The 15,788-nt window shown below is 37.0% G+C and overlaps 1 protein-coding gene across 1 annotated transcript; it reads right to left on the reverse strand.

Annotated features, from left to right (window-relative positions):
• Window positions 1–3,954: 3,954 nt before the first annotated feature.
• LOC145821719 (uncharacterized) lies at window positions 3,955–6,740 on the reverse strand. Its single transcript, XM_082918272.1, has 5 exons — window positions 6,008–6,740; window positions 5,349–5,779; window positions 4,487–5,188; window positions 4,307–4,397; window positions 3,955–4,028 (listed from the first exon to the last, which is right to left on the reverse strand). Exons 1-5 carry the CDS (start codon window positions 6,738–6,740, stop codon window positions 3,955–3,957), a joined length of 2,031 nt encoding a protein of 676 aa, XP_082774398.1.
• Window positions 6,741–15,788: the final 9,048 nt, after the last annotated feature.

Below are 15,788 nucleotides of genomic sequence, written 5' to 3' on the forward strand. Positions count from 1 at the left end.
GCCCTAAACTAACCATCGAAAGTAGTTAAGTAAAAGGGAGAAAGACGTGGGGTTGGAAGACATGCATCACAAACACGCACACTTAGTACAAAATTCGCCCTCTCGATGGAGGGTCTGAATAATAAGCTAACTAGCTAATCTAAGTTAATTACACTAATTATTACAAAACGAAACTAATTAACTAACAAGTTAACTAATTATTACAAAATGAAGCTAATTAACTAACAAGTTAACTAATTAGGTACAAAACCAAAGCATTAGCTAGGTAAGAAAAGCAGCTAAGTAAAGCAGTAAAGAGATGTCCTCAGGGCGAAGGGTGCATGCATGCTCGGTTGCCTTGTTCAGAAATCCATCACTGTGCCCCAACTTGCCTCTGTTTGCATTTGACTTCAGAACACTGCACAAGCTTCCAGATAGCTTCTACTCCAACATGGAGACCTCCAGGAAGGTTGCCGACCACTTATTGGTGTTGTAGACCACCTGTAGACCACTTACATTTGCTGCAAACCAGAAAAAGTGGTCGGCCAGCCACTTTTACTGGTCTGCCGACTAGAAAATTCTGCACAACTCCAGTCTGCTGCAACAGAGAACAAGAAGGGGCACGATAGTGTATTTGCAAGGTATGTGTGCACAACCACCCTCCCTATCATTTCTCAAGCTCAAGGGAATGTAGTATTCAACTCTCGGGTCACCAACTGCGCATCGCAATGCACGATGGCCGAGGAGCCAAGATTGCACGAATCAATGTTAATGAATGCACAAATAACACATAAAAGCCTTAACCTCCATCATGCATGATCAAGAGGGTCGGCGACTGAGAAATGAGGCACGTTTCATCACTTCAAGTATGAAACGTCCCTCGTTTCTCGTGTTTGGATTGACGTCCAATCCAAACACATGCAATGCAACTCAAGCATGCCAAACACAATGCAAACAACAAGCATGCAAATATAATGCAATGCAACAAGCATGCAAACACATGCTCAATGGACTTAAACCAAATATGGACAGACCTCAATTATGCCCAAAATAGTGGCCAAAATGCTCCGAAATGATGGCATGAAAGTCAAGATGGTGATGCTCATGCAATGGCTCATCAACTAAGCATAAGAGCACAACTCTCAAACATGATCAAGAAGTGATAAATATGGAAGTGTGGCAACACTATATGTTCTGAAATCATGTATGAAATGATGTCAAATCATTCAAACAACACAAGTATAGCATGCTAGAAGACTAAAAAACTCAAGACTAGCAAGGCCAATTGCACTAGATCTATGCAATACATGAACCATATAGTCAAGGCAACCCAAAACAGTCCTAGAACATGTCAAAATAGTGCTAAAACATGCACGGAGTATAGCCAAAACAAGATAGCATGAAGGGCATGAAGCATGGAGTATGCAATGCCAAAAAGGAGGATTACACTACACCTACCAAAACGAAGCATGAGATGACTTCACCAACAAAAATCAGAGTTATATCATGGCAAAATAACACCAAAAACACACTAGAATGATAGCTCAAAAGGCTTAGGCAAGATGGCATACATATTGGCTCACACTAAAGGCACAAAGCACCAACCCTCCAAAGCATTGAAAGAGTGACACATGGGAGTGTATGACAATGAAACATGCTCTGAAATCACATATAAAATGATGCTAAATCATGAAAATAGCCCAAGCAATGCATGCTAATGACTTGGAAACTCAAAGCTAGTGAGCTAGAATGCACTATGACTATACAAAGCAAGGCATGCATGACCAAAACAACATAAAATAGAGCTTAAGCATAGTAAAACATGAGTAAAAGCTTGCTAGAGTTGAGCCAAAAACATGCTAGAATGATGGTCCAAAACATGATGCATGCTAAGCTAATTTATTGGAATTGCACTACAAGTGCAAGGAGCATGCAAGAGGCTATCAAACCAACCCAAAACAGAGTTATACCATGGCAAAACAACACCAAAAACATGCTGAGATAGAACCAAAACATGCTAGAAAGGCATGCTACTTTGAAAAGCTTCAAGTAGGATTACACTACACATACAAGGAGCATGCAAGGGGTGACAAAGACAACCAAAAATAGAGTCATGGAAGGTGTAAAAGGTCACAAAAAAGTGCTCAAACAAAGCTTCAAGAAGATAGAACTACATGCTCTTTTGATGAGCCATCAACATGAACAAACAAGATAAGAGGAGGGGGGACAACTCGCTCCTATTTAAGACCTCAAAACACACTTTCCACCACTGAAATTCCTCTGGAATTCAGTGGTGAAGAGGCCAAATAAAGGTGATCACAAAGGCCCAAAGTGATGGTTCAAAAGCCTAGCAAATTAGGCATGCAAGGGAGTAGACCACCCCCAACACCAAAGAAGCCTTAAACAAACATGTTAAGCACTTAAAATCAGAACTTTTTGAAGTTGAGAGTTAAGCCAAAATAAGCATGCAAATGGGGGCAAAGGTTTAATCAAAAACAAAGCTTTAAGGGGTTAGAAACTCACCCTTAAAGAACAACTTCAAAGCTGCAACTCCAGCAACTTTTTTGGACCAAAAGTAATCCAAAAACTCCAAAACCAGCTTCAAGGTGCCTCAGCTCCAAAGCAAAGGTGTTTCACTATGTGTTTGTGTGCAAAAGTGTGAAGAAATGGCACTTTGAAGCACAAATATTGAGAGAAAGGAGCAATATAGAGATAGAAATGTATGAATAGCTCCAAGTAATTTTTCTGAACCTGAGACAAGAGAGAGGAGGCTCCCTTATAAAACCAAGCATCAAGCTTGTTGAACAAGCTAGGAGCTCCAAGCAATCCCTCCATACACGTGTATGGAGGATGCTTTCTGTGCCCAACAGCTGGCACAACTGGCATGGAAAATATCCGCAGAAAGTGCAGGAAACCTGCCGACCAGTTGAAGTGGTCGGCCAGCTACTTGAACTGGTCGGCCGACCAGAAAAAGTGGTCTGCAAGGACGAAAGTGGTTGGCAAGGGGGAGGGGTGGTCTGCACAAAGAAAGCAAGGTGGTGGCATGGCTGTCGACCACTTTAGGTGGTCCAAAGACCACCAAGACTAGCTGGCCGACCAGAAAATTGGCTGGCAAGGAAGAAAAGTGGTTTTCAGGGAGAGAAACTGGTCTACACCCCTTATTCCACCCTCCAAGCAAGGAAAACAAGGTTTGTGCCAAAAACAAACCAAAAAGGATGAAAGACAAAAGCTCGCGGGACAAGGCGCGTAGCCGGAAGCCTCGAAAACTAGTCTACGAGCACAGAAAGTGGTCTACGAGGAAAAGGTGGTCTACGGCCACAAAAAGTGGTCTACAGACCTCTGTTTCCCTCTAGGTAGAGGCAACAAGACATGGTTCAAAAACCAAGCCAAGAGGAGAACGTTAAGGGGTCCCGAGACAAGGAGCGTAGTCGAAGACTCCGGAAATCAGAAACTAGCCTACAGGAGAGAAAAGTGGTCTATGACCACAAAAAGTGGTCTACAGACCTCTCTCTCCCTCCGGGCAAGGTCAACAAGGGTTGGTCCACAAACCGAGCCAAAACACAAAGGGTTCAGAGGCCTGGAGGCAAGGCACTCAGCCGAAAACTCCGGAAACTCGAAACGAGCACAAACATGCGCGATCATCGAGCACTCAAACGATGACGTCTGAGTCTTAAGGTCGGTCAAAAATGGGGTGTCTACACATATCAGCCCACTGCTAAGCCAACAAAACAACATAACACCCCACTACTGAACATACCAGCATATCAGCCCACTTTTAACAAAATCCAAGACTATGCAGCCACAAAACTCAATCACCATACCAGAAGCACAAGATCAGCAATGCCTCACACCCTAATGTAAACATGAAAAAACAGCACCAGCAGCAGATCTTAAGATACAAGAAACCACAGAGAAAGATATCATACAACACTGAGAAAGTTACTTCCTTAACATTTGGAATTACCCATAACAAATCTAACTTTCAATAGCTCCACCATCACAGACCTTCATAGCAGAGCTTACACAGCCAGCAGCAGACAAATTACACACTACAGATCACAAAAACATAGCAGATCCCCAACATCCAATTGGCTAGATTCTAGTGAAGACAGCAAGTCAGGGCTAGACTCAGCTCTCCTGCCTAATATAATCACCACTGTTTTACTTATCATTTTGCTAATGCGCCCAGAGGAAAGCAATTTAATTTCTCATAATTCCCCAACAATTTATTAATCAAAAGTAATTATTATTTTATTATTTTATTTTATTTTACATCAAGAACAACACTACAGCAACAGCAGCAAAGTAAGAACAATCAGCACAATACACCATAGAGGTTGGAGAAACCACCATTTAGCCACCATTCCTTTAGGGTCAACCAATGACAAATCTGCCCTTTCAAAAACCAACACTTCAACCTAGAAACAATCAGCAACCAACACACCAACAACAACAGAACTAGCAGAACAGAAACATCGTGACAAACTTTCTACAAACAGTAGCAGACCTGCTGTAGATTATTGATAACATCTTGCACTGAGTATTTAAACTCTTTCAAAAATAAAGAAGCCCACATAGCAACTCTAACCTTTACTAACTCTTCTAAATCAGACAAGATTGGTTGTGCCTCATTAAATAAGCACGCGTTCCTGATTTTCCACACTGACCACATAACAGCTAATGGAATTATCTTCCAAATCTCCTTCACCTTTCTCTTCATGTTTGTACCTGACCACCAATGCAATAATGACTCCATTGAACCAGGAATAACCCAACACAAATTCCACCAACATACAATATTGGCCCATATTCTCCAGATTATAGGACAGTGAAGTAGAACATGGTTCAGAGACTCTACCCCAGATTTATAAAACACACATAGTGTACAGACATTTGAATTTAACACACCAATCCTTTGCAAAAACTCTTTGGATTTAATCCTACCTCTCCAAGCTAACCAGCTCAAAAATTGTACTTTGAGAGGAGCTACAATATTCCAAATACTTTTAGTAACTATAGTAGCTGGCCCTTGACATGCTTCCATCCACTTCCAAATTGATGCCACAGTAAAAGCTCTAGAGGAATGAGCTAACCAATGACAAGAGTCTTCAACCCCTTCATTCAGCCTAGGTGCATTCTGTAGCAGATCATTAAGTTTCAGCACCTCCTCATCTTCCCAAGCAAAAAGAGGCCTTCTAAAGTCAAGTTTCTAGTCATTATCCACTCCCCTTCTACGGAAAAAATCAAACAGAATGCCATTCTTTTCAACTGACAGAGTGAATAATCTAGGAAATTCCACACTCAGACTTTGATTGTTAAACCACCTGTCAACTCAGAATTTTAATCTTCTACCATTAGCAACAACTAACTTGAAATTTTGCAAAAAGAAATCTCGCAAGGCAGGATTTGCTGAAGCCGCTGATAGTACGTCTTCCCAGAGAGTAGACATCAACACCGAATCTGAATAGTGGGTTCCATTTGCCACCCACACCTCCATACTTACTACAAACCACTTGTGTCCACAAAGCTGACCCCTCTTTGCCATACCTCCACCACCACTTTGTAAGTAGGCACTCATTAACCGGACTTAGATTTCTCACACCTAACCCACCTTGATTTTTGCTTAGACAAACCTCTTTCCAATTGACTAAGTGCACTTTTTTCCTGATTTTAGATCCTCCCCATAGAAAATTGGCTTGAATACTGTCTAGTGATTTTGCAATACCTATTGGCATGTTGAAGATGGATAGGAAATAGATTGGCAAGCTGGACAAAACGGACTTCATGAGAGTCAATCTTCCTGCAAAAGACAAATACCTCCTCTTCCATGAAGCTAACTTCCTCTTGAACTTATCCACCACTGGTTTTCATGTGCCTGTTCTACTTGGATTTGCTCCTAATGGTAGCCCCATATAGTTCATTGGCAACTTTTGGTTAAGGCAGTTAAGTTTTGTTGCTAATACCTTCACAAAATCATCTTGGACACCTACCCCACACACTGTACTTTTATGAAAATTTATTTTGAGACCTGACATCAACTCGAAACATCTTAAGATTCTTTTTACAGCCACAATTTCCTCCCAATTAGCTTCACAAAATATAATAGTATCATCAGCGAATTGTAAGTGTGATAGTTTCAACTCATTTGGCCCTACTATTACTCCTCTAATCAAGCCCTCTTCTTTTGCTCTTTCCATCAGAATATTAAGGCCCTCTGCTACAATGTTAAAGAGGAATGGTGAAAGTGGGTCACCTTGCCTAAGGCCTTTCATGGAGGAAAACTCCGATGTAGGTGATCTATTTACTAGTACTGATATTCTAGCTATAGATAAACAAGTCTTCATCCACCCCGCCCATTTCTCACCAAAACTGAAATTAGTCATCATTGGGTACAAGAACTCCCAATTTACTGAATCGTATGCCTTCTCAAAGTCCAGCTTTAGGATGATTCCTTTCTTTTTTGACCTTCTCCACCAATCCACTTCATTGGCAATTAGGACCCCATCTAAAATAAATTTTCCACTAAGAAATGCTATTTGAACTCCAATGATGATCTTGGGTAAAACCTGCCACAACCTTCTTGATAAGACTTTAGCTATTATTTTGTACATGGAGCTAACCAAATTGATTGGCCTATAGTCACCCAACCCCACAGGATTTTCCTTCTTGGGAATTAACGTAATAAATGAACTATTCACTCCTTTGGCCAACTTACCGTTAGAGTGGAACTCATTCATCATCTGAACAATCTCCCTTTTCATGATGTCCCAGCATTGTTGAATACACTTTAGATTAAAACCATCCGGCCTCGGACCTTTGTTTCCTTCGCAATCTTTAATAGCTTCCTAGATTTCATCCTCCAAAAAGTCTGCCTCCAACAAGTTAGTTGAATCTATTTGCCTAATTGAGGCAAAAACACCTGACAACTTTGGTCTACACCTCCATCCTTCCGTAAATAGTTGACTGAAATGATTTACCACAGCTTGCTTAATCAACCCAGGCTGATCATGAAGTACTCCATTCTCATTAACTAAGTTCAACAGGTTTTTCCTTTGCCTTTTACTTGCCATTATATGAAAATATGGTATTTTTATCCCCATTTTTAGCCCATACCATTCTAGATTTTTGATGCCACAGCCAATCCTTCTTCTTGCTTAGATCCCATGCTAAACTTCTAACTTCTGCCCTTCTCTTAATCTCAGAATCTTGGAGAATCCTTTCTTCAGCTTTTAAATCCTAATCATGAAGTTCTTCATCTCCTTTTTTCAACTACTCATCAATGTTACCAAACATTTCAGAGTTCCACCTTTTCAGATGTGCTCGCAGATTTCCTAGCTTTTTCAACAACCTATAACTGGCCTAACCACTAACCTGTGATTCGTCCCAACAATTCTTTACTTCTTCTTTGAATTTAGGATGCAAACACCATACATTGATGAACCAAAATGGTTTTGGGGCCCAATCCCTCTCATCTTCCATCAGGAGTATTGGGTAATGGTAAGAAATTCTTCTAGGCAGCCCTCATTCTTTAAACTTGAAAACTTCCAACCACCTAGGATCGATTAGGAATCTATCAATCTTACTCCATCTATCCCCATCCAACGCATTACACCAAGTGAAATTTCTGCCTAACATTGGCATATCTAACAGCTCCAGCTTTTCAAGCAATTCATTAAAGTCCTTCATCCCTCTATCTCTTCTAGAACATCCTTTTCTTTCAATCATGAATCTTATTTCATTAAAGTCACCACCTATACACCAGGGCCTTGAAAAGGATGGTTTAAGCTTAGCTAAGGACTCCTATAATTGTCTTCTTCTCAACACATCATTGGGTGCATACAAATTTATGATAACACAACTAAAAGAATGATGTACCGTACCAGATAATAGAATGAAGTTTTTGTTGTTGCAACACTCCTCAAGCTCAAAAATTTGTGGATTCCACAAGCATAACATACCACCAGTAGTCCCCTCGGCACCCACCTCCATGTACTCTAACTCCTCCCATGGCCATAGTGACTTTACAAAAATATCATCTACTTTGCTTCGCTTTGTCTCCTGTAGCAGTAGGACATCTATCTTCCTCTCCCTGACTAAAATATTAATTTTCCTTCTCTTTTCAAGTCTTTGCAGACCTCTAACATTCCATGATAAGATAATCATAAAGAAGCTGTGCACATATCCCAGAGTCCCCTATTCTTTTCCCTAAACTGGCCTAAGAAGCAACACCCTCCCCTTCAATTCTCTCCAGATCCTTTTCTTCAAGATCAATTAATTTGCTAACCACCTCCTTCTCATTTCCTTCACAGTTCAAACCTAGAATTTTTCCAACTTCAATAGTAGCTTGAGCTTCACTTAGTAACTTGTTCCTTCTCCTTGAGTTAAGACTTTGCTCAACTGACAATGATATTGCAGCTATTGCTGCTCTAAAAATAGCTCCATTTTGAAAACCGTTGCTGAACAGAGCACCTTTTTGTTTAAACTTTTTTCAACCAAGCTTTGCCCTATTATGCAGCTCTACTCCTTTTTGTTTACATCTGCTCATCTCTAGTTTAGCAGTCTGCCTCCTTTGTGATGTATTTCCTTTTTCTAACACTCTTTCTTGGGCTGGTTGTATAACAAGAGGCCTTTGCTGAGTTGGGGCTACACAATCACTCAGGTTTGAAGGTTCATTGATGGGCCCATTTGCCAGTACGCTAGCCTGAGATCCTTGCAATACCATCTCTAAGTTTAACTTAGGACTTGTACTCTTAGGCTCACTAAGTCTCCTGATAAGCCCAGTAGTGCAAATATGCCCTTTAACTATTTGAATTCCATTTCTTGGAGTTTCCGTAGGCACCAGACTGACCTCCAAAGCTTCTCCTTTGACTTTCGTATTTCCCATGACACCTACTGTTTCTTTTACGACTGACGCAGATAACCACTCATTGCTTTTATCTTTTTCCCCTGAATCTCTACCCATCGTACCCTTTTTAACCCCTGCCACATCACCCTTTCTGCCTAACTCCTTCTCCTTCCCTGTATTTCCATCTTCATCTTCCTCTTCACCTCTCCCACCATTTTTTGACAGTTGAGCTACTTCATGTTGAGCAATAGATTCAGTGGCCTCATTCTCCAGGCAAAGGCTTTTGCAATGACATGTCTTTACTGTTACTGGTAGCTCTTCACACACTCTAACTGGAAAGCTGCATCCATTACATTCAACATTAATCACCATATTGATGAATTCCATTATGTTAGTGATTATTTTAACCTTCCCACACTGGAAAGAATTCTGGATGGTGATGTCTTCATCTAGTTGAACAGCTTCTCCCCACAAATTGCCAATGTCTCTAAATGTACTAACACTCTACAAGTTGAATGGGACACCTACACATGAAATCCATACACATCTTTCTTGTGTAAAGTATTTTCCTTGCTCCCAATTTGTAACAAAATCACACCATTCTAACATCCACTCTTCTAGCTCTAATCTTTCCTCCTTTTTATGCTGCTATGATTTGAAGGTTAGCACTGCTAGTCTTCCTCCCCTAACTCTGACTCTAACATCCTTCACACCTCTTCGATTAACCTCCTCCTTAAGCTCATTAACTGGACGAAAAGATTTAAGTTGCACTATTAGACTGTCATAAAGCCTAAAGATCTTCTACCTACACCGTCTATCCTTCATTGTACAAAGCTCCTTTGTTGATGCTAAAGCATCCTATCATCTCCTCTAGTTGCTGCTACACGTTGCTTATATTCACCTTTTTTGAACTCTACTTTCTTCACTTTTAGTGCCTTATTGTCACACCATAAACCATCAGCCTTTAGCACCGCCATTTCAACAATAACCTTGCAATCATATCTCATGAAACCAAACCTTGATCCCGTTGCTTTCCTTCTTTTTGCTGGGATGAAAGCATCCTTTACTACTCCAAACTTGTTGAACATAGTAAACAGGCTTTTTGGACTCATTGAGTTTGGAATCTCATCCACAAAGATAGTAAATAATCCACTTTCCACTAATCTATTTCCTTGGTTATCCACACGCCTTCTTTTCAGCACTGGTTTCCAGCCTCTAGCCTCCAGCCTCCATTTCTGTCTGAAAATTAACACTTAGTGATGCTTTTTAACTGTGTTTGATGAAAAATGCCATTAATTATTGTAGGACATATTGGACAATAAGTCCACCTATTAGGACCTATACATAAGGCCCCCAATAAAATATTGGTTGACCATGTTGAGTTTTATGTTTGCCATAGAAGATCAAGATTTTGTTAGATTTTGGTTGTCACCTGAACAAATTGAATTTCATTGCTATAATAGAATCTTTAATATTTTGTCTGATCATTTGTATGATGTAGATCAGTCAACCACCTCAACTGCTAAAGAACTATGGGAAACCTTAGAGGCCGAATATGGAACTGTAGATGCTGGTATTGGTAAGTTCACTGTCTCCAATTTTATGGGTATAAAATGAAAAATAACAAACTTGTTGGAGACCAAATACATGAATTTCAAGAACTACTTAGAAAAGTAGAAAAGAAAGGGACAATTTTTAGTGAGGAGTTTAAAGTGTCTTGTCTTATTGATAAATTACCCTCATCTTGGAATGACTTTGCTAAGCGTCTTAGGCACAAACAAGGAGATTTATCATTAACTCAACTAATCAATATACTTAGGGTGGAAGAAAAACATAGATCAAATCTAGAGACTGGAAATGAGAAAACTTTGAAGGTAAATTTGGTGGAGAATGAGAATAAGAATAGTTCCAACAATAGGAATAACTTTAGACCTAAAGGTAAAAATTTCAAGAACAACCTTAAGTTTAAACATAGAGGTCAAAATCGCAAACATCATAACAACAACTACCAAGCCAATACTAATAATTTTAAGGGACAAGGGAGGGGCAAAAAGTTGTGCTATGTGTGCAGGAGAGTCAATCACTATGCTAAGGATTGCTTCTTTAAGAAAACTAAGGAGTACAAACCAAGGTTCAACAAGAAGCATAATACAAATAGTCGTAATGCTCAAGTGATATGATTTTGGAGAAAGAGGAAATTGCTAGACCATCTTTTAGGTATAATCTTGACATTAATACTACTTTTGAATATCAAGATTGGTGGTAAGATTATGGGGCTAATATACATATGTGTTTTGATTGTAGTTGTTTTAAAACTTTCCAGAAATCAAGTGAAGTAAGTATAACTTTGGGGAATGGATCAGTAGCACCGATAATTGGCTTTGGAGATATAAATTTGAAGATGAATTTTGGAAAGATATTAACTTTGAATGATGTGTGATATGTTCTTGAAGTTAGAAGAAATCTTATTAGTGGATCATGTTTAGTACAGTTAGGAATACAAAGTTGTAATGGAATCAAATAACATTCTAATAAGTAAAAATGATATTTTTATTGGAAATGATATTCTTAGGAATACAAAGTTGTAATGAAATCTTAAAATTGTAATATTTTTCATAATGTTTTGAATCTTGAAGTTTGTGATTTGTGGCACAGAAGACTTGGACATGTGAATTTAAGGAAAATTAGGAAAATGATGGATTTAGAACTAGAACTTAAGTCACCTCTTGATGTCAAACGCAAATATGAATATGTGTGCAAGCAAAACAACCTAAGAAACCTTATAAATCTATAGAAAGAAATTCATAACTCCTAGACCTTCTACATAGTGATGTTTGTGATTCTAATAGACCACCAACTAGAGCAGGAAATAAATATTTTGTAACCTTTATAGATGATTGTTCTACGTTTTGTTACTTGTATTTAATTAAAACCAAAAATGAAGTGTTTAGTAAATTTAAATTTTATAAAACTGAAGTTGAAAATCAATTAGAAAGGAAGATTAAGTAACTTAGATCTGATAGAGGAAGCGAATATAACGTTAGTACCCTTAGTACTTTTTGTGTAGAACATGAAATTATTCATGAGGCAACGCCACCCTATTCTCCACAATCTAATGGAAGATTTGAAATGAAAAATAGAACTCTAACGGATATGATAAATGCAATGCTGATTAGTTTTGGTTTACCGGAGAGTTTGTGGGGGGAAGCGATACTCATTGCGTGTGTTATATTAAATAGAGTAATTGTGAATGATAATGATAAAACACCTTATGAAATCTGAAAAAAAGAGAGTACATAATCTTAAAATGTTGAAAGTGTGGGGGTGTTTATTAAAAGTAGCAATTCCAGAATCTAAACATAAGAAAATCGATCCCAAAACTGTTGATATCGTTTTCTTAGGATATGCTCAAAATAGTAGGGCTAATTGATTTATAGTAATAAATTCTGAGATAAGTGAAATCACTAATAATACAATAATTGAATGTCAAGAACCTACATTTTTTGAAGATATTTTTTCATATAAAACTAAGATCTTAAATCAGGTTGTAGATGGACATCTATTACTAGTACTAGTGTTATTCCTTTGAGAGATGATTCTGAACATCTAGACATAGAACCTAGAAGGAGTAAGAGAATTATAATAGAGAAAAACTTTGGAGATGATTTCTATACTATTTTAGTTAAAGGAGAGCCAAATATTTTTATAAACGCTATGTCATCCTTAGATGCTCCATTTTGGAAGGAAGCCATTAATAGTGAGATTGAATCAATACTTCAAAATAATACCTAGGAGTTGACTAATCTATCTCCTAGGAGCAAAGCTATCAGATGCAAATGGGTATTTAGAAAGAAATTAAAACCTAATGGAAACATAGATAAATATAAGGCACGATTAGTAGCCAAGGGATTTACACAAAAGAAATGAATAGTTTATTTTAACACCTATTCACCTATTTCTAGGATTACTACCATTAGAACCTTAATTGCTCTAGCATCAATTTATAATTTAGAAATTCATCAAATGGACGTTAAAATTGCATTTTTTAATGGAGATTTAGATGAAGAGATTTATGTGGAACAACCTAAAGGTTTTGTGGTTAATGGATAAGAACATTAAGTTTGCAAGTTAGTTAAATCTTTGTATGGACTTAAGAAAGCTCCTAAATAGTGTCACAAAAATTTTGATAAGGTAATTCTAGAATATGGTTTTAAGATCAATGAACATCATAAATGTGTATACTTTAAAGAAGATAATGGAGGGTGTATTATCTTGTGTTTATATGTTGATTATATCTTATTATTGGAACAAATTTAGAGATAATTAAAAATGTGAAATCTTATTTGTCTTCAAAATTTGATATGAAACATTTAGGAGAAGCTTATATAATTTTGGGTATGAAATTAGAGAAAACAACCGAAGGCATTACATTAAATCAATGTGGAATCCTAGAGAAGATGTCAAAATTTTTTTTATTATTAAAATCTCAAACATGTTTCAACTCCTTTTGATCCTAACATGAATTTAAGGGCGCACCTACATCTCAACTTAGATATTCTCAAATCATTGGATCACTTCTCTATATTGCTAATAAGACTAGATCGGATATTGCCTATGCTGTTGGGAGATTAAGTAGACACACTCATAATTCTAGTAAAGATCATTGGGTTACTGTGGAAAGAGTTTTTAAATATTTAAGAGAAACTTTAGATTATTCACTTTGCTTTGGTGATTTTCCTAATGTGATTGAAGGTCATAGTGATGCTAATTCGATAACAGATAGCTTAGATGTTAAGTCTACTACTGGATATATATTTATGTTAGGTGGAGCAACAATATCTTGGGGTTCTCATTATCTTTAGAAGTACAAAAAAATCAGAACATATAGCTTTAGATACTACGTATATTGAAGCTAAGTGGATTAAAAAATTACTCCTTGATATTCCGCTTGTGAAAAATCCTATACCTACTATTTCTATACATTGTGATAGTAGAGCTATAATAGAACTTGTGAGACAATCACATACTAATAGAAAAGATGAATACGCATATACAAGTAAGGTGCATATCTATAAGAAGTTTGGTGAATAAAAATGTCGTATCTTTTAACTTTGTGAAATCTGAAAAGAATATCGATGATTAGTTAACAAAAGGTTTATCTAATGTTGTAGTCTTAGATATATCGAGGGGGGTGGGTATAAGCCCATAGGGAGTCAACTATGGAGGTAACTCAACTTCTATGATTAGAGATCCCATGAAGGAAGTTCAATGGATAGGAACAATCTTTATAGCGTGACTCGTATTCCAGCACTCTAAATAAGGACACTTTTTTATTAAATATATTATATATGTTCTCTTGCTCATCCCTAAGATATTCATGCTAATGTAAATGTGATGGTTAAGGAAAAGAACTTACTTTAAATGAATCCAAAGCAGGCATACTCTCGCAAGATAGACATCTATCACTTCTATCTTTGGAGGATTCACCCAAGTGAGAGAGTTATGATGCTACAACTGTGGGAATAGGGCGGTTCCCTAAAACTCTCATGAGAATCAAGATTGAACACATGGCTGCTAATAGTGCTAACCCGAGCCACATTATATATCATATATGTGAGACATGTTGAATTATGGTAAAAGGGATTTAGTTCTAGACCTGGTTAACTAAGATTCACTACAAAAAATTAAGATTTTAGAGATCAAAATTTAGAGACAAAATTATTTTTTAGGGACCAAATACTTTTGTTACGAAAAGTGCCATTATTATATTTTTAGCAACAAAAATTAAACATTAGTGATGAATTATTATCCTTTTGGGACCAAATTTTTTGTCTCAAAAAATAAACCATTTTGAGACCAAATTATTTTGTCCCTAAAAGTCTATTTATTAGTAACATTTTTCAAACTTTGTCGCTAAAAGCCTTGTTTTGAACTTTTCGGGACGCCCTTTTAGCAACTATTCTTTTGACGATAGAAAATTGGTCCCTAAATGTCTTTTGTAACAAAATTTTTACTTTTAGAAACCAAATCATTTGGTCTCTAAAACTCTTATTTGTTCTAGTGATTCTTTCAGAATGAAACTGTTAACACTAAGTGAGGTTCGAGTTTGAAAAACACCTACACCCATTGTATGGTTTTAGTGTTGTCCATATTATCATTATTATTTTTGTATTTATTTGATAGCGTTACATAGTTTTGAATCTTATGGGGGATTGTTGGAGATTTCTTATTTTAAAAGTTTCAAAACTTTATTTGTATTTATTTATTGTTTTTTTATTTTTTTATATTTTTATTTGCATTTATTTATTTGTTTATTTCTTTCCAAACAGTTATATTTATTTATAATTCAAAGTCTTTGAATTCAAAAGTAATGGATGTGTCTGTTCCTAACAGACATCAAAGAACCTATATAAACAGGACTCTCACTTAGAAAAAAATAAAATAAAACGTATTGTAATTTGCTTTCTCTCTCATTTTCTCTGTATTTTCTATATTCTATATTTCTAGGCAACCAATATAGACTTGGCAAATCTATCTGGTGCAATTGTGCATTGTGTCAGATCACTGTGAGTTTTGGGTTGTATCTTGGAGTCATTTGTGATCGTTAGAATTTGCACGGAGGAAGCACATAACAACTTAGCATAGTTTCTTCAATGTGCCTCTCACAATTACACAAGCTTTTTTTTGAACCTTCTTTTTCTTTTTCTTCTTTTGTTATGTATATATATAATTTTATCATATTTATAGACCTATTTTCAGAATCCGTTTTAATTAATATCATTATTCTGCAAAATTAATTTAGAGAAATTATTGTTATATTCCCATAACATCAATGTCTATAAATTGTGGAGAAATGGTTTGGAAATACTCTCTGGATCCTGTAAGACGCTCTTGATCCTCAGCTAGTCACCTGAAAAGGAATGAACACTCCCGTCGGGGGTGCCGGAATTAGCACTCCGACGGA

This window comes from Camellia sinensis, chromosome 3, assembly GCF_055761805.1.
Source record: "Camellia sinensis isolate YWXY chromosome 3, ASM5576180v1, whole genome shotgun sequence".
Classification (NCBI taxonomy): domain Eukaryota; kingdom Viridiplantae; phylum Streptophyta; class Magnoliopsida; order Ericales; family Theaceae; genus Camellia; species Camellia sinensis.

Coding starts and splice junctions, on each gene's coding strand:
- LOC145821719 (XM_082918272.1), bottom strand. CDS start 6,740: ATGAAAAGGGAGATTGTTCAGATGATGAATGAGTTCCACTCTAACGGT. Junction 5,780..6,007: donor ATGTTTCGAGTTGATGTCAG/GTCTCAAAATAA, acceptor TGTCTTTTGCAG/GAAGATTGACTCTCATGAAG. Junction 4,398..4,486: donor TTATCAATAATCTACAGCAG/GTCTGCTACTGT, acceptor GATTGTTTCTAG/GTTGAAGTGTTGGTTTTTGA.